At 39.0% G+C, this 18,342-nt stretch overlaps 2 protein-coding genes across 11 annotated transcripts in view; one reads left to right on the top strand and one right to left on the bottom strand.

Annotated features, from left to right (window-relative positions):
- FAM169A (family with sequence similarity 169 member A) overlaps nt 1–11,727 on the top strand; it is a 36,981-nt gene extending 25,254 nt beyond the window's left edge. For 8 of the 10 annotated variants that reach the window (XM_042804642.1, XM_042804639.1, XM_042804640.1 and 5 more), the window contains 7 exons: nt 1,300–1,428; nt 1,641–1,750; nt 2,506–2,560; nt 2,897–3,035; nt 5,153–5,315; nt 6,219–6,419; nt 7,194–11,727. In XM_042804642.1, coding sequence (XP_042660576.1) covers nt 1,300–1,428; nt 1,641–1,750; nt 2,506–2,560; nt 2,897–3,035; nt 5,153–5,315; nt 6,219–6,419; nt 7,194–7,736 — 1,340 coding nt within the window. In that variant the 3' untranslated portion in view covers nt 7,737–11,727. The remainder of the gene's footprint in view (nt 1–1,299; nt 1,429–1,640; nt 1,751–2,505; nt 2,561–2,896; nt 3,036–5,152; nt 5,316–6,218; nt 6,420–7,193) is intronic. The other 2 variants (XM_042804647.1, XM_042804646.1) reach the window with 2 other exon arrangements.
- A 2,065-nt stretch (nt 11,728–13,792) lies between these two features.
- Nucleotides 13,793–18,323, bottom strand: NSA2 (NSA2 ribosome biogenesis factor). Its single transcript, XM_042804649.1, has 6 exons — nt 18,200–18,323; nt 17,803–17,990; nt 16,587–16,737; nt 16,084–16,263; nt 14,735–14,927; nt 13,793–14,070 (listed from the first exon to the last, which is right to left on the bottom strand). Exons 1-6 carry the CDS (start codon nt 18,200–18,202, stop codon nt 14,003–14,005), a joined length of 783 nt encoding a protein of 260 aa, XP_042660583.1. The 5' UTR covers nt 18,203–18,323; the 3' UTR covers nt 13,793–14,002.
- Between the last annotated feature and the right edge of the window lie 19 nt (nt 18,324–18,342).

The following is an 18,342-nucleotide window of genomic DNA, read 5'->3' on the forward strand; positions in this document are numbered from 1 at the left end:
AGGCTAAAAGCCCTGATTTGTTTAAGATGGTGAAGTAGTTCCTGATTAGGTTTTTAATCCTCTGCATGAGATGAGATTATTTGATCTATTTTGGCTTTCTGCTACTGTGAAGTTTACCACTGTGTCCCCCTGCAAGCCCTCCATAATGGCCTGAGGTGTTTGTGTGATCTAATGTGTATCTTCTCTGTAGCACCTTTTTCTTGCTCACAGCTAAGCCTCACAAGGTCATTTAATTCATACTTTCATAGAACTTCTGTTCAAATGGACATACTCGGCTATGTTTTAACTTGGGTATAAGAAAGCACAGTTTTAATGTACAAGGAAAACACTTATGGCCCTTCCATTAGCAGCTGAGAAGGGTTAAGTAATCTAAGAAATGACATGCCTTCTGGAAATGATGTTGCTTGGAATTGCGTTCAGGCAAAGAAGCCCGTTTCCTTTGCCCTGTTTCTCAAGGCTTGTGCTACTCTTAGGCCATCTGCCAGGCTTCCTTCTAGGAACATTTTCATCTGGCCTTCTAAAACACTGGAAACTTTCTGCTTTTCCAAGTATCGCTGTCTGTTGTTGGATCTGACTAGATCTGGTTTGTTAGGCTTCAAACAGAAAACTGTCTTGAGCAGAACTGCATGACTAATCCATTTCCTTGGTCAAGGAATGATACAGCAGGGATCTTGTCCACTGAGATGGTGCATCAATAGTGAAACAGGTGAAAAACAGTAGTTTAACTGGTAGCTACTACAGAATAACATCAGAGCATACCTCTCCACAGGTATGTTTAGTATGTGTATTGGAGAAAAGAGATGGAGGGGCAGTGGAGAAAAAATATTCCAGAAGTGAAATTAATAGATGATAAACCCTGCAATGGTAATGTGTTCGCATTCCTAAAGAGTGCTTTTCACAAAGGCCTATCATAACATGGGCTAACAAAAATATCTTGATTATATTCTCTGCCTAAGAGCTCTTCCATCCTCAGTTGGGTCCTGTGACAGTGACCAGTGAAGCTATAAAACTCTCAAAGGGGTGCTTAGAAAAGAAGAAAATCCTATCTTTCTTTGCAATTTAAGATAACAATGGAAAGTGTTTAAACCTTGAAGGTATTTATTAAGACGGATTAGTTGGGTAAAGTAATATTTGTATTTGTTTCAGACTCAACTGTTTTGTTGATTATTTTTTTCCGTGGTGGTTTATGTGTATAATAGAAGATTGCAAATTAATTTGATTTCAGATAAACTTTAAAAACTGAGGTTCAGCTGAATATGTAGTATATATAATATAGTTTTTTTTCTTACGTTTGTTCAGCTTGTAAGCAATATCTTGAGAAGTACCCAGAGGATAATAACCTTCTGTGGGAGGTGGAGGGAGCAGGATCTTGGTTCCAGAGAACATCTATTATGTCTGCATTGCAAAAGGGAAAGCTCAAAATTGCAGGTATGTATGCTTTGTTTTGTTGTTTTCTGACACTTTGTAAAAGATGAACAAACACTCTACAATACTGACTTCTATGAACACTGCCCCTGGAAACTAGCAGAAAGGTTTTTATTTGTCCTGAGATCTGCGAGATCGTATTTGGAATGGTTAATTATTGTATAAAAGTACTATAATTTTCCATTTCCACGTTTTGCTTTTTTAAATCTTAACAGGGGCCCCACAGAGAAAAAATGAGAGTTCCCAAGCGGAAGGTCATCTTCATCAGTCTGTAGCACTATCTGAAGCAAGCAAACAGGAGACTGAGCTCAAAAACAAGTCGAATGTAGGTACAGACTGTTATCTCTTGTGATTGCTTTGTTACTAAAAAATAAAGTATGAGAAATACTTTTTGTCCATCTCATTATAACTGAATTGGCTCAAGTCGGTGCTATATATAAAAGGCAAGTGCTTTTGTTACTTCTTGGGTGGATGTTATGCTTCCCACTGATGGAACACGAATGACTAAGCTTGGGTTAAAAATACCTTTTTTTTTTTTTTTTTTTTTTTGCGGGGGAGGAGGGTGAGGAAGGTGTCTCCATGAATGTAGAGGGTCTGTGCCACGGCTGTCAGGGTGTATAATTTGAGCTGTTTGCTAGCAGATTTGAGAAGGGAGAGTATTTCAGCTGTCTCAGAGATTAAACTCTCTATAAAGGCTGTTGAACAGTAGAGTCATCGTAAGAGTGGAGGGAATGAGCAAAAGCATTCATAAAAGCACACATTCACATCACAGTTCAATAAAATGGAAAGTATTTAGTTTGCATTCAGAGTTACACATTGTCCGTATAGGACTGCAGTTTTCTTTCTACATATTTGAAATATCAACCAGATTTCAGCTACCGATGGATATGTGTTCATTAATACCTTTGTGTCTTTGAATATTATGGAGCGCTGCTTATCTTATTTGTGTAGCTGCTCTTCCATAGGATCGTAACTATGAAATAGTGCTTTAGAAAGATGCAGCCATAGATAGGGAGATGAAGGTATTTCAATAATTTCAGAAGTTTTTGGGATAACATTAGCTTTTCTTTTGCTTCACAGGCTGACTCTCAAAATGGTGAAGAATCAGTAGATGTCCATGCAAGCGTGTCTAGAGGTAAAAATAACCTTGATGATCAGTACTGTGATTACTGTGAATTAATAGGTTAGCAGGCTCTTTTACTGCTTTCAATCTTAGTGTGTTCATCTGCAAAGTGTATAAAAACATGCCTTCCTTTAAGGTGCTGAGGCTCAACTGGAGGATTCCAGATAAAATTGTTATGAGTCTTGGTAAAAAGATTACTTAAACGTATTTAGGAAAAAAGTACCACAATGAAATGCTGTTTTACTTAGTTTCTTCAATGAAATATTAGGGCGAGAAATTATATGCAGATCTTACACTGCATTTGTTCACTTGCAATTATTTTGTTGGTTTGATTTTTCTTTTCTTAAGACCCTAACATAGCTCCTGCTTCCATTGAGACACGAAGCAGTTATTTAAAACGTGCCAGAACAGGAAAAACTAGCCAGGAATCTGAACCTGGAACTTCAGCAGGAGATAGTGAAGAAGCTCTTCATGTGTCCGAAAGCAGGTAGGAGGAGGCCATATTTTGCTGATTTCTTGTTTTATTGCTTGGGCAGTCACAAACTACACCAGTGTGTCTGTGTTACTTGGTATTTCTTCTCCTTTCTTCCTACTTTACTTGCTTGATTTTAAAATTACTAAAAATAAAGCCTGATGTGAGAGAAAATTGAGGCATTACCTGAAGAGTGATTACACCAAAATGTAGTGTTTCTGAAAGCTTGGCAGATACTGGAAATATTAGTAAGAAAGCAGTGAGGGCGAGCGGTGTTCTGTTATGACTGAGTCTGCATGAAGGTAAAAATGTCTGTACTCATACAGCATAGTTTCTTGTGGGTACATGTCCAGTTATATTATCACAATACTATGTGTGAATTTTTTTTTTGGACAGGTGTCCCTTCCTTACCTCTTGTCATGGTGGCATATTGCAGTTGAATAAAGTCTGACTGTTTAGTTTGGGAGCTGGTTACTGCTTGCCACTTCATAACAAAAGAGTTATAGGGATCCACCCATCTTCAAAATAGAAACCTTTGTTTAGACAAATTCTGATTTAAAAACAGTCATGTCCAAACTTACATCTTGGGGGGGAAAAAAAAAAGTCATCTCCAGTTTAAAGGATGTTACCCCATGTAATAATTGCCAAATGGGGATGTGAAGAATTGTACCACTTGCATGAAATAACAATTCATACAAGACAGGGCCTGAAGTGCAAGTTTGAACTGACTTCCATCCAGAAAGCAGAACTGTGGCTCTTTTAAATAAACAAAATTCTCCTTCCTCCCCCTTCCTGTGTGTGAGTATATGTATGCTCGTAGACACACACTGCCCCTCCCTGGATCTCTCTCCCTCTCTCATCCTCTTCCCAAAAAACCCACTGGAACCCCAAAAACTTCTTTTGAAGAAGTGAAGATAACCTGATTATTTTCTAGGAAATCCCTCAAATTAGGTTTCTTAAACAAAATTAGTGTTTTGTTTTGTTTTTTTTTTTCACCAAATGAAGCTGAGGTATTCAGCTAGATACAGCCTGATTTTTGTGTTTAAATTGTAGATACAGCACTGCTGTCCTGTACTTCAGTGTGCTGCCCTAAGATGGTTCAGACAGGCCAAATGGTACAGTTTGATGCTGCCCCATGTTGAGAAAGCCTTTGCCCTGTTAGTAGTAATTGGCTCTTGCTATGTGAGAGGATTAGCCTGTTACTGAATGTCAGTATTTTGTGCCTTGCAAAATGAAGTCGATGAGGTGCCACTGGTCCTTTGAACAAGATGTGTAACGTGGTGTTTGAGCAGAGCTACGGGGAATCCTGATGGCAACAGGGCAGGATATCGGCGTGGTTCTCTCCTTCCATGCCCATTAGCCAATGCCACAGGGTTGTCTTTGTCAGGAATTTCCTGCTATGTAGTGCCTTAATCTCAAGACTGGTACCTGGAATAAAACCCTCCAATACTGCTTGTACGATGATACCATGAAGCAACCTCCTGCAAATCTATTGCATGTACTTTCTTCTTTGCTTGTGTGTAATACTTCCAGTTCATCTAAGTTTTATCTCAGATGAGAACTGAATGTTTGAGAGTGTTACTACCCATCACATACCTCAGAACTACTACTTTTTCTATTTGCTAATTTAATCTCTAGCTGATTGAATCTTCCTCACCTATGATGTATGTATTTCCTCAAATTTTTTTCCAGTCATGGTCTTTGTAATATATGTATATTCAATGATTATACAGACATGTTTGCCTTTAACTCTATAATTTTAAACTGCTTCTACAATGGTGGTGGGAAAAGTTGCTTCCTTTCTCACGCCTTTGTGGCTTTCAAATATTTAATGGATCACTGCTTTCTAAATTTAAAATAACAGATTTCTGACTTTTATTCCCATGAAATGGAAATGAGATAGATATCTTCATTTTATAATTGCCAAAGTGATATTTCCTAGTTGATGTTTTGTCTTTTTTTTGCCTAATGAGGAGCTTGCCATTTTCAGATGTATGTAGTTTTCTGGATTTTTACTTTCAATGACAAGCATGTGATGCAGCACTTTATAATTGGTCATGAAAGAATTTCCTTGCTGAGATCACCAAAATTATGTCTTAATGTAAATGTTTATATCTTAACACCTGATGCAGGCTGGAACCTCCTGCCCATACACCTGTAAGCACTGAAGAATTAGTAGAAGTACCTGAGAAGAGTACTGTTGATGAGGTTGAAATAAGAGTTGCTGAAAATGAGGGCCAGGCTGTATCAGAAGCAAATCAACACGTACCACCCTCTGAGAAACAGAGTGAGGAGGTGAGCTTGATGTGGTAAAGATAACAGATAAGCTTGGAATACAACTACAGTTTCCACTAAATACGGTCCTTGCTGCATTGATCCATGTCTTTGGATCAAAAAATCAATTCTTAGATTTTTTTTTTTTTTTTCATACCAGTGCTGCTTTGAGAAGTATATCTGAGAAGCGAAGGCTAGTGTGGAATTAGTTTCAGAGAATATTCCATTGTACTTATTTTGAACAATAGAGTTTGTTGAATCTTCAGTAAGGTGAATTTCTAGCTTGTCTACTAACCTAATTTTCTTAATTGATTTCTACTCAAATATTCTGGAGAACTGGAGTAAGGTCAAGATCTGATCCAGTATCCCTAATTAAAAAAAAAAAGTTTATTTGAAGAAGCCAATAGCTGGTATGATTCAGTGACTACTGTTGGATCTTTTTACACCTCCACTTAAACATCAAAGCAGTCAAGCTTTAAATCCAGCTTTTTATCTACAACTTGTTAACGGCTTGAATTGAAATGTGAGTGCCCTTTGTGCCTAGGGATTCCTCCAGGGTTGTGTGTTCTTTCCAATAGGTGAGAAAGTGGATCTTACACTGTGTTGGATTCAAGGAATAGCTACAGCATATATGCTTATGAGGTGCATAACTGCTTGGCTTGGCTTCTAACAGTGTAGGCTACGGTCAGAAATTGAGTACAGGTGACAACACCGAGATAATACACTGGTTAAGTTAGCTACTCTGCACTAAGCTCTGCCTTCTTACTGCTCATTTCTAGGTACCTGAGCTATCTGCTTCTCACATTAAACTGCAAATTTAGATCACAGATATACCTGCCAGTGTTGGGGAACAATGGCTGGGCATTAATCTTGACTTAGAAATGTGATTTTTTTTTTTTTTTTTTTTTTAATTTTTTTTTTTAGGTAACTCCATCAGAACCTCTTAATGGTGAGGTAACAGAAGGAACTGGTAGGCCCTCGCATACAGGTGAAGAAGAAATAGCAAATCAAGTTCAAAGTGGCGAATCAGAATTGCAGGCTGAGAATCAAGATCTCGTAACGCTGTTTGTTCCAATAATTGTTGAGCCTCAGGCAAAACCTTCAGAAAACACTGTATCAGAGGAGGTGAGAGAATTGAAACAAAATGTGAAGCCATCTTTTCTTCAGAGTGTACATATCTTGCTGTTTTTTTGTTTTGTTAAGTAACACATAGAAAGTAGCCCCTACCATCATATGAAATTCTTGGGAGAAGCAATTATTAGCCCAGATGATGTAAATCCATAAACAGAATATAATAATATTTATGTTTTAATATGCAGAAGTGTGGCATATATGCATGTGATACCAAAAAGAAAGATATGTTGCTCCAGTTTGCTGTGGCAGCAGTGAAACGGTTCTTTCTCACTAAAGCATCAGTTGGATATGAGTGAAAAGCTACATCCTTATTTTGTCTGGTAATTCTGCCCTGACAAAGTGTACAAGCAATTATTTAGTGGTAAAATACCCTTCTAGAACATAGATTTTTCTGGTTTTCTGTTTGTAGTGCAAAAGCAGATTGCTACGTGCTAGCAAACTGATAATTGTATATGTCTAAAATAGAAAAAAAAAAAAAATTCCCTGGGATTAATTTCAGAATGTTTTTACTAAACCTGAATAATCCTTTGAATAATTTGAATTTGAAAATAGAACAACTCCGGATATCAAATGCAGTTGACAAAAGAGTCTTGTGCAAAAAGGAAGAAAGGACTGGCTTGACTGTACGTGCAGCATTAAAAACTGCTGAATGCCAAAATATCCTCCAACGTTGCTAGTTATGGGCAGTAGTTGTTCTCTCTCTTGTATCTTCAATTAATTGTCCCTTTGGTTGTTTTTGCACCCTTCCTCTCCCAACCCCACCAGGTTTTAAATGCAAGTGCTTCCGAAATGCCGACTGAAGAAACTACAGAGGTAGAGCAGGGCACTGTAGAACAGCAAGAATCTGAGACGACTGCCAGTGAAAGTGCAGCTGCTTCGGCATCGAAGGAAGAGCCGTCTGGCAACGGCCTGCCCAACTCTATGGTAACTGAAGCAGCAGAGGAATCTGTTTCTGAAAATGTATCACCCAAAACAGCTTCCTCATTGGAAGATCAAAATGAGGAAGCAGGGCACAACTCGCAGGAGGCCCCTGTTGCCTTGAGTCAGAGTTCTTTGATAGTGGTTGAACTCGAGGGTTTTTCTTTTCAGCAGCCTTCTGGACAGGAGGAACAGAAGAACCAGTTGGAAAGCAGCCACTTAGAGCCTGCTGAGCAGATGGATCAGCGCATGCAGACAGTGGCGGAGCGGGCTGCTGACAGCAGCTCTGAGGAAGCAGAAATTGAGGTACCTGTTGTAGACCGGAGAAATTTGCGAAGAAAGGCCAAAAGCTGCAAAGGTCCACCCAAGAAGAAAGGAAAGCCATCTTAAAAATTAAATAGTGATTGTAATTTCATCTATTTATAAGAAAGTTGTTATTTTGTGTAAAACACTAGGTTGTAACTAAACCATATGGGACACAGGACACACGTGTTTAAAATTCTGTGTTGGACTTCCTCTTAGGATTCATCATCTTTCTTCAAGTTTTCTTCAGTTTTTAACCACTAGACATTGAGCTTCATTAAAGTATGAAAGTAAACAGCCAGTCTCCTCTTTTGTAAAGGATGTCCTTTTATAAAGGATACATGCTGAATAAACATAGTTGTGCTAGAAAAGGGAACAGTTTGCTTATTTGAGGTGGGAGTTGTGGAAGAAAAATGTAGTGTGAAATCTTGCCCCTATCAGGGTCCCTTAAATTCCCACAGACTTCTACAAGGCCAAACATCACTAGCTTTTTTAAATAACTTTGTTTTCTACTGTGGAAAGAAGCAGAACAAGAAAAATCCTTCCTTGCTGCTTGTTCCCTCCTTTTTTTCTCAGATGAGATTAAAAGAATGTAAGATTCTGTAATCTAGGTCTCAACATATAAAGGAAGGTGTATCTCAGTAGGTCAAAACAATATTAGCAGTATCTTGTCTTTCATGGGAATCACTTGAAACAGCTGAGTCAGTAGAATCATGGTCAACATAGTATCTGCCATAGTGCACTCTGATAATTAAGTTGTTTATGTGAGGAATAAGAGATGCCTAAGTAGTAAACTGTTCGTAGCTTCCAAAGCAAGCATGTTGATAAGCCTAATTTTTTTTCCACTATGGAGTGTAGACTCCAGTAAATATATGGAATTGTTTGAACAGCCTTCCTAACTACTTGTATGTGTTGAGTAGATACTTGATTACTTGTTACATTACAGGAAAAGGTTATGACAACTTTTGATCTCATTTTGGTCTGAATGGAAGCAGTGCTTTGTGTTCTCCAAATACCTGGCTGGTGCTGTGGGGTAACTGCTAAAATGTTGTGTCTGCCAGGCGTGTGACTTCTGTGAGGTCTGGCATTTCAGGTGGTTGTGACATTCATTAGTGTCAGTGTTACTGGGTGTTTCAGCAGATGCTTGTTTGCCAAACCTCTATGCCTTTAGGAATTAACAGGTGGTTGCTTGCAAATATTTCTGATTCCCACTTTCTTCTTTTAACTTGGATGTAATCCATTGGATGATAGCTTCCAAGGTCACAGTTTTTCTTAAAAGCAGCAACCAAACTTTGCTTTATGCAAACAGAAATAAAAACAGGCTTTTCATGCATGTTTCCCTTCAGAGGTTCTCTTGGCAAACCATATATTTAACTTAAATTGTCACACATACAGTAAGTTACTCCTTAGTTTGCAATGTGTTCCATTCAATAAATGAAGCTCTTCTCATCATGGGTTAAAAATCAAGAAATAAGAAAGAACAGTGGTTCTAAGAACAGGAAATTACAACCCTATTTGTCCTCCTATACACCTTTTCTCAGATAAGTGAACTAGTCTCCCACAATGCCTTAGAAAGTGGCATCTAGAAATTGCGGTTCAGGATTTCTGAGTACAAGGTTTCCTTGAGTAGTTGCAGTGTGCTCTAAACTCTTATCCCTCTGAAACTAAGGTAAGAATCTGGGTTTGGATTTCATGTTTATACAGCTTAACTGTATTTATAAGTTATTTTAACTGTTTAACACACATGGATACTTTATCTTTCAGCTGATGAAGTACCATGGTTGTCCTTAATCTGTTAGCAGTTTATAGGGAAAAAAAGGCAGTTTTAAAGAAATGTGATTTACCTGATTTTTAGATTTAGGGTGCATGGTGTATTACTTATATTTGGCTCATTCATTATGGAGTTAAATCTGGGTTTCTTGAACTGTTGCACGTAGCTGTTAACTGCCTATCAGTATACTTACAGGTACTCCTTGTGAACCCCATGACTGATAAATGTTCAAGGTATTTCATGATTGTTTGTAAACATATTCAAGTGAACCTTAAGCATTTTTAAAACTAATCAAGCATTTTTGATAAAGCACATGAGCCAAAACTTTTACGTTCTGTATGGCTTCTCTTACTGCCAAGTTTTATTGTATAAAAAAAAAGTGTCTAGGAAACATCTGTGGCATTGATATTAATTTGGGATTTGTGAGGGCTGCTGGCTTAAAGTGTGATTGTATACAACATATTGTGACTCATCTTCCATTTCCAGAGCAAGCTTTACTAAAGATTAATCTGCAGAATACTTCAGTTGTTACAAATGAATTTGATATCAATTGATATAATTGATACACTTCCACAAAGTTACAGTTTCTTTTGTGTATGGAAAGTGAGTTGCAGTTATTTTGTTTACCTCTCGCTGGATTTTTGATACGTATGTTTATCACTTGTATTCCCTGTGAGGTTGGAAGACTGTTTGTGAGAAAGTAATGTCACTTATCTGGATTTTACTTTTCATGGCTAAGTTGGAACCAGTTTCCATTGGTATCTTTTGACATCTGCATATTGAATGTATTTTACAAGATTACTGGATTAAGTCAGTGTTGGTTACTGCTGAGAACCAGATTTCTGATCTTATTTCAGTGAGTCAGTTTTAAATACTGAACTTAAATTCACATCTTTAAGTATACTCTTGAGTAGATAACTCTCTAAATCTGGGATACCTGAGATAGTAGCTGATAGCCAGACTGTTACGTACAGAGTATGGGCATTGGAATGCAATTAGCAATTCTGACAACCAGTACAGCCTTGAAAATTGGACATTGTTCCAGTTGTGATTGCAGCAGCACTTTGAACGAAAGGGCACAATTTATTTCTGTAACAACTTCTTTGGTATCAGTCATCTTGCAGCAAATACGACGTGGCAAAATCAAAATACTGACTTTAAATAGTAGTTTTTATTCTGTACTGGTTGTTCCATGGGAACAGTAGTTTCATAGTCTATACCTTCTGTTACATTAATGCAAGGGAACATATTTGACAACTATATTGACTGAAGTGTTTTACCTTGGGAAAAGCAGTATTTTCTAGGCTTGGATGATTTTTTTGGATCTCTTAACTGTCTGTCTTACTACCATCAAAATCTTAAAGACTTTTTAAGATCTTAGTGCACCAGCAACCAGTGAGTAAAACACCAACTTTATACAGGTTTGTACCAAATGCTATTACAACATGTTGTGGAACTACATGTGTACAGTGAAAGCAAGCAGTACTATTTTTGAGCTTTATTTAGCATAGGAATAGAGTTTAAAGAACATTAATTTGTGACTTCAGCCTTGCACTTAAATGGTAAATGGTTTTGTATTTGAATCCAACATTTGTTCAGATGTCTCTGTTGTACTGCTTGTTAACAAGATATCTTCTCCCACATTCTCTTTTGGTCTTGTTTCAGTTTAATGCAGAATTCTTATTTGTTGTTCTCATGTTTCATAGCCCTTTACATGAAAATGTATACATGTCTTAAGTTAAAAGAACTCTTGAAATATTTGAAATTTTTTGACCTTCACTTGTTGCTTTATATACCACTTCATTTGTAGATGTCAGTAACCAAATCTATCATTTACAATGTCATCAACACTACTAAGTGAAACATAGCAACAAGTAGGCCTAAGTTTCAGCTTGTCTGCTTTAAGTGACTGTTCCAAAATATTATTTCCAAGGGGATATACTTATAAACTTACTTCAACAAATGTGTTAGATGTTTTCTAAACTAGTAATAACCTGTTTACAAATCTTATGAAAGATGTGTTGCTTCTCTATTGTACTTAAGTCTTGTTATGGTGTTAGTTTTTACTTTTCTAGTACTGTCTTCGCTGCTTTTGAAATGTTTTGAAGTAGTAATTAAACTTCTATTTTGTGATTATCTTTTCCTTTAGTATTGGAGTCTTTTCTGCTACACAGGATGCATGTTTTTAAATGGTTGAGTTCACTACAGCTAGCATCATTTTACAGTCTGCCTGCTACCAAGGAGCTTTAAAACCTTAAATATTAATTGTAATATAATTTCTTGATTAAAACAATTTCCTGTACTTAATTAGCTTATGCATCAGACTTTTATAAAAACTGTAGAACAGGCTGTACCGAATGTTACAGTATGCATTCTGCTGTTTGTACCAACTATGCAAGATGATGCAAATTTAGCAGTTATTAACATAATTTGCTATAGATTAGCCCACTAGAAATGCTGTAATGCACTCCCTAGTGTGGTACATTAAAGTATCTTAAGAGCAACAGTTGTGTTATTCAGCCAACAAGTCATGTATTTATAACACAAAGTGTAGTAATGCTCTCGAGACAGCTGTGGAAAATGAAAGTATTCTTTTTATTTGTTCATGTGCAGTAAAGAGTAAAGCAACAAAAAAACAGAGGCTTAATTGGTTTTGACAGAATGCCTTCTCTCGAAGCAAATGTCTTACTGGCTTGTGACCCTCCCTTAGTTTCAAATCACTGGTCACTACACAAAAAAGTAAAAATCTGGAAGTTAAGTCCAGACTAGGCCACGGTGTTAAACTAACCAAATAGCCTGTAAGAGAAGGCTTTGGTATAAAGTACTAGCTCTATCAGATAGTGTGAGAGAAGTTACAAAGCTGGTACAAAAGCAGCCAGCTCAACTTCCTGGCCAGAGTTCCAGATCTGGAACATGATCTGGTTATGAAGATGATTAAGGGATTGGAGCATCTGTTGTACAAGAGGCTGAAAGCTGCAACTGTTCATCCTGGAGAAGAGAAAGCTTAGGAGAACTGTGCCTTGTGTACAAATACCTAGTGATGAGGGGGAATAACGAAGATAGAGCAAGAATCTTCTCAGTGGTTCCCAGTGATAGGACAAGAGGCAGTAGGCACAAACTGGAATACAGGAAGCTCTATTTAAACATAAACTTTAAACTCTAAGAGTGGTCAAACACTGGATCAGGTTGCCCAGAGAGGTAGTGGAGTCTCCATCCTTGGAGATACTCAAACTCTGACTGTATGTGGCCTTCAGATACCTGCTGTAATTGACTTTGCTTTAGGTAGGGGCTTGCACTACACAATCTCATAAGGTCCCTCCCAACCTTTACTACTCTGTAATTCTATGATCTGCTACTCAGCCTGCTTATTGTGTGTGTGACCACCTCTAGCCTTAAACTTTTGTTAATGCAAAAAAACCCAATGCAAACCTATTGCTGTTCTGGCTTCTGACGTATCTTAAAAGTTTTGTTTGAAAGCTTCCTCCTTACAATGTCCAGGGGCAAGGGTGTCCTCAAACTGGAGAAAGCTTATAAGGAGTTGACTTAGAATTTGTGTTAAAAGCTCCTTGGCTTGAAGTACTGCTTAAGAGTAGGAATATAAAATGGTGAGCATATTTATTTGTAGTGGTAGATTGTGCTAAGTTTGTTTACCACCAAATTCTTGACAGGAGGATTACTGAGGCAGTTACAACATTGCTGAAAGCTTCCCGTTTAGAAGCAGCTTTTGTTTCTTGTATTTTGAGGATGCAAGCTAAATATATATTGATCAGTTGATCCTTGTGACCTTTAGTTTTTCTTGAATATTTCTTAAAGCCACCAAAATAGCTACAAGTAGTTGTAGTATCAGGGTTACCATGCCATTCTCGTATTTCAGATCTTAAAACCCCTACAACTTCATAAACGTAAACCTCTGAACCTGTTCTCCTGCAGTGGTACATTCTCCAGCCCTTGTTCTTTCCATTAATGCAGACTCGGAGGCAAAAGGGAGAAAAACAAGAGGTAATGGCAAGGGGGGAGAGGAATAGCTGCCCTTCTAGTTTAACACAGCCACCCCACCCCCTGCATCTCCATGCTGCTACTGTGTTCTAAAGCCCATGCTTCTGTAGGGGCAAGTATCAAACTGTTTACTGCAGACTGACATCAGAAAGATTTTAGCTGCATTCTTCCAGCTCTTCTGCTTTCCCAGAAGCAGAATACTAGTATGTTGTTCTGTACCTCTAGCTATTCGAATAGGCCACTCTGGGAGCCAGGGGCTCTGTTTCCCATCACTAGGAATGTGAGCCGAATTAAGTGTTTATATCTAAGTCAGGAAACCGTTCCTGTAAAAACACCAAGGAGGTTTAGATCAAATCAATACCACATTAGCAAAACATGAAAACTGAATCACTTTATTTGAACAGTGTTTCGCCCGAGCAAACAAATATAAAAACCCAAGCAGTTGTTTCTGGCATGTTTAAGTTCCTCACCAGCTGGTGGGGTGAATGTTCTTGCATGGTCAAAGATCCCAGAGATCATGCAAACTTTGTTGAAACTCCACTGATTTTGCAGGAGCCCATGTCCAACACTTGGTATCAAACACAACTTAAACAAGTAGAACTGCATTAATACAGCCATCGTTTTCTGGATTGTTTGTCACTTGTGCATATTTCCCTAAAAAGAAAACAGAATTAAATATCTATAAAAGCTTGACGTAGTTCATATAATAAATTAGATTTGTTTCTTGTGTTCGCAAGTTCAATCCACAAGTCTCTCCGAAGTGGGGGGAATTCCTGTTCTAAAGCTGAAATGCATTTTGAAATGCAAATCTACCTTCTGCTGAGCTGCAAACTTAGGTTCTCAAAATATTTTATTCAAGCTTTTTTTTACAAATGAATCATTTAGGGTTCTAGGTAGAATTAAGGTTCACAGGTTCTTCTGTTGTCTAAGTCAACCTCTCTGTTAAATCAAGTCAGCCTGATCCTACAAAGATACTCCTACTCAGAACTTCCACTGAAAACAACACCACTGTTCATAGTCCACAGGGTTGTGTCTTCAGACTTGTAGCATTGCTTAGTGTGAGACACAGGCAAGCAAGTTGAGTCTTTGTTTTGAACTTCACCTATTTGATTTTGAAAGTGTGAATGAAAAGCCCAAGATTAAAATTTAAAGGTTGCATTTTTAGAGTTGCCTAGTAGTTGCTTCTGCTACAGCCCAAATAGAACATTTAACAGCGGATCACCTATGACTATAGGAAGTAGTCTTAACAATACATCAGGCACTGAAGTCTTAAACCTTTTTAAAGTAATTCTGCAGTACAGCTAGTTTAACTACTTACCCCAGATAACTTTGCCCCCTTGTGTCACGAGGCCAAGCTCGCTCACGTTCACCTCAATGACGGTACCCTTGGTGATTACACCCAGTGTGGTGTACAAAGGAGAAGAAGGGTTCTTTTTTACACCAAGGATAGGTAGGCAAAAAGTAGCTTTCAGTTCAGGATGTGTCACATGTGCCTTCTTGAAACGTAAGCCCTGTTGCATAAGGAGTGTTAGAATGAGTTAAACCCTCACAACTAATCTAGTTTAACACTTTCAGCATTATGTCCTCAGCTTTGCACATTTTGAGAGACCGGGAAGAATAAAACAACACAGAATAGAGAATGCTATCTGCCTACTGTAGAATGGCAGGTTTATTTTAAAACCTCATTAATGACAAGATAAAGTTTTCCATGTATGTTTTCAGGATGTCAGTTTTTAATTGTAGTAGAAGAATAATACTTGATCCCTCAGATGGCTTACATTCCATGAAGAAATGGGATGTTTATTGTAATGAATTTAAGCACTACTGATTTTTAAGACTAGAAATCTTTCCTTGTAAAACTGAAAAACCTTTCACATATTGTAAACTATTAAATATCCATCTTTTATAGTATTTTCCATCTAGCAACATGTGCTTTGTAAAGGATACTTTACCATTAAGAACCATAAACTTTTCTGTGTCAATAAAAATCTACCCAAGGTTTCTGTGTAATACGATCAAAATAGTAATGAGGTACAATCCACCAAGCAGTCTACATAGCAAGTCGTCTGATTCCTGTGAGGAAACAGGAACGGGTATTTATAGAAAAACTGTGTGTTTTAGTGAATCTGGTTTTTCTTCCTGTGCACTGCCAGGCTGCTAGAGCCCAGGCACAGTTCCTGCAGCAGTGTAAGAAAAGGTCAGGCTCAAGGCCCAGCATTTCCCTTTCATATGGTCACAACTGTGCTTCAAGCTTACTTAGGAAGGCAGAAGGAGGGAGTTCTGGAGTCCTAGAATACAGCTGGCTTCTGCAGCTGACAGTATCATAACAGCTTGTAAAAGCCCCCTCCAACTTTAGCAAAGGTCATTCAAATAGCTTTTAAAAACCTTCCCATGCTAATTTGACAGCTTGTAACTTTAACTCACTGGCATCATCTGAGTTACGGGAGTTACAATACAGACTGTGACTGCAGGGGCATCTCCCCACCCTCGGGCTCTTTGAAGTTTAGATTTCTGCAAGAAAACTAATAGGAATGTTCTACGTCAGTAGTAACCAAGTCCATTATAGAAGAAAGTTTCCTCACCACAGAAACATAAGTCAGTCAAAAGAACGTAATGTAAGTCAAAAGAATTCTTTTGTAAACATTCTTTAAGGCTCAAGAACATTACCATTGGTCGAATGAATCGCTCATATTTTGGAGGCTTCCTAGTAAAGCCATCTCCAACAAAACAAACTTTTGTAACCATTCTCTTCCAGGCCTTCTTCTTTCTCTTTCCTGTACGGATCACTTTTAAAACTTCTGTTTCTCCTTGTGCACGGACCTTGGGCACAGGAACCTCCCATTTTCCCTGGAAGTGGTGAGGGGAGGGGAAAAAAGTCAGTAGTCTTACATGCTGCATTGCTAAGTGAAATGGGACAACCAAAGTATAAAATAAAATTTCTCTAAAGCGTAGTAATAGACCATACAACACATAGCTACTTGTTATCATTTGAAGTTATGAAAATCAAGATAGTGCACATGCTTACTCTGTCCGAGATTGCTCAATTACTCAACATTTCAGGTTTTAATTCGACTTTGCATGAAGGCTGTAAGTCACTGGAGCATCAGCAACACAGAGCAGTTATTGTCACAAGTAATTGTAAGTGTCTGATTTTTAATACAGTTACTTACAGCTTTTTCTTTTCTTTTCTGCTTGATCATGTTAGAGAGAACCTTAGCCCGGGACTGGCCCTCACGGTCCAGCAGGTATGCTGGTACAGCTCCTTTAGGTGTTTTTTCATCATTATTTTTCTTTGTATTTCTCTTTTCATGCATTTTAATGCTGCAAGGAAAGAAAAGCAGTATTAAGGGTAGGGAAAAAAAAAAAAAAAGCTCATTTTCAGGTATATCCTTTTAACTTAGCTTGTGCCTGCTGAAAAGTTTCTTTTAAGAGATATTTGCAAAGAAGTACGTATTTATATTTAAGGAATAATCCTAAATAATTATCAAGGTAAACTAGTAATTTTACTTAATGTAACAACTGACCGACTGCACAGTGCATAAAAGCTCATCAATTCCCATCATGACCGGAACACAAGACATGCATCTTATTAAGGAATTTTTGAATTACTTAAAACACTTTGAGAAGTAGTAGCCTTCCTCTCTGACAAAAAAGTAACATACTACTACTACTACTCTTTGAGATTCAATGGCAATGCTTACAAATCTGAGGAACGTGTATGTGTAAAAGAGGTCAGGTTTCGTTAATTTTGAAGCCATTTAGCAGAAAAATGGCCCACAAACTAGTTAATAAACCCAATACCTTTAGAAGTAGCAGAGGCAAATAACTGCCTACACTTAGAAAACAACAAGGATGATATGGAAAGATATTAAGCTCACTAGCAATAAAGAATACCGTTAGCAGTGTTGATTTCAGCTGCTGAACAACAGAAAATCTGCAGAAAAACTTCTTTTATCTATGCCTGATACTGTCATTTATCCTGGAAGACAAGTCTCATGTTCTGCTCAAACACTCTGTACACTACTGTACTTTTTCTATTAACACTGTTAAGAAAATGCCTGCTGTCTCTTGCTACACTAACACAGCAGTTAATGTAAATACCTTTATATCTTTGTCCTAATTACATTAGTCACTGCTGTCGCTAGTCAACACTTTTCTCAAGGAACGCTTTTAGAAGCGGAATTGTTAACAGCCATAGAGAAAAGAGGAAACCAGAAACGTCTTCACTGTGTCAAACCCCACTCTCTCCCACAACCTGAGCGCTACTTAAAAGCGTAGCGTATGCTCCGAGCAGTAAGCGGTTCTTTGTAACAACATTAACTCCTCCTCTCCTCCTTCCAAGGACGGGATGACTGGGCGGTGCCAGAGAAGCGGCGGGGTACTCACGTCTTCTTCATCTGTATCTTCTCAGCATGCCTCTGCTTGTGGTAGAGCTTGGCCTTCAGCCCGATCATCTTCTTGGCTTTCCGGGACCGCTCGTGAGCCTCCCGGCCCTCCTTCTTCCTCCTCCTCTCGTGGTAGTCCAGGCGGTACCCATAGCGCTTGCGGTGCAGCTCGATGTACTCGTTCTGCGGCTGTGGGCACAAGGCAGCGCCGTCAGCGGGGCCGGGGCCTCAGCGGGGCCCGGCGCCGCTGCCACACGCGGCGGGGGCCCGGGCGGGCCGCGGCCCGGCGGCGGCACCCTCAGCGCGGGGCGGCGGGGCCCGCCCGGCTGCCTTCGTCCCTCCTGCGCCTCGCCTCGCCCCGCCGCCCCCCACCCCCGTCCCGCCGCCCCGGCTCCCACCATGGCGGCAGCCCCGCGGCCTCTCCCCGCGCCCTCCCTCCGGCAGCCTCCAAAGAGGAAAGGGCTGGGCCGCCCGCGGAGCTGCCCCGGCGGGAAACGCTGCCCCGCGGCGCTTCGGTTCCGCCTGCCGGGGCCGCGGCGCT

The sequence above is a fragment of the Tyto alba genome, unplaced genomic scaffold (genome assembly GCF_018691265.1).
Source record: "Tyto alba isolate M040663 unplaced genomic scaffold, T.alba_DEE_v4.0 Super-Scaffold_42, whole genome shotgun sequence".
Classification (NCBI taxonomy): domain Eukaryota; kingdom Metazoa; phylum Chordata; class Aves; order Strigiformes; family Tytonidae; genus Tyto; species Tyto alba.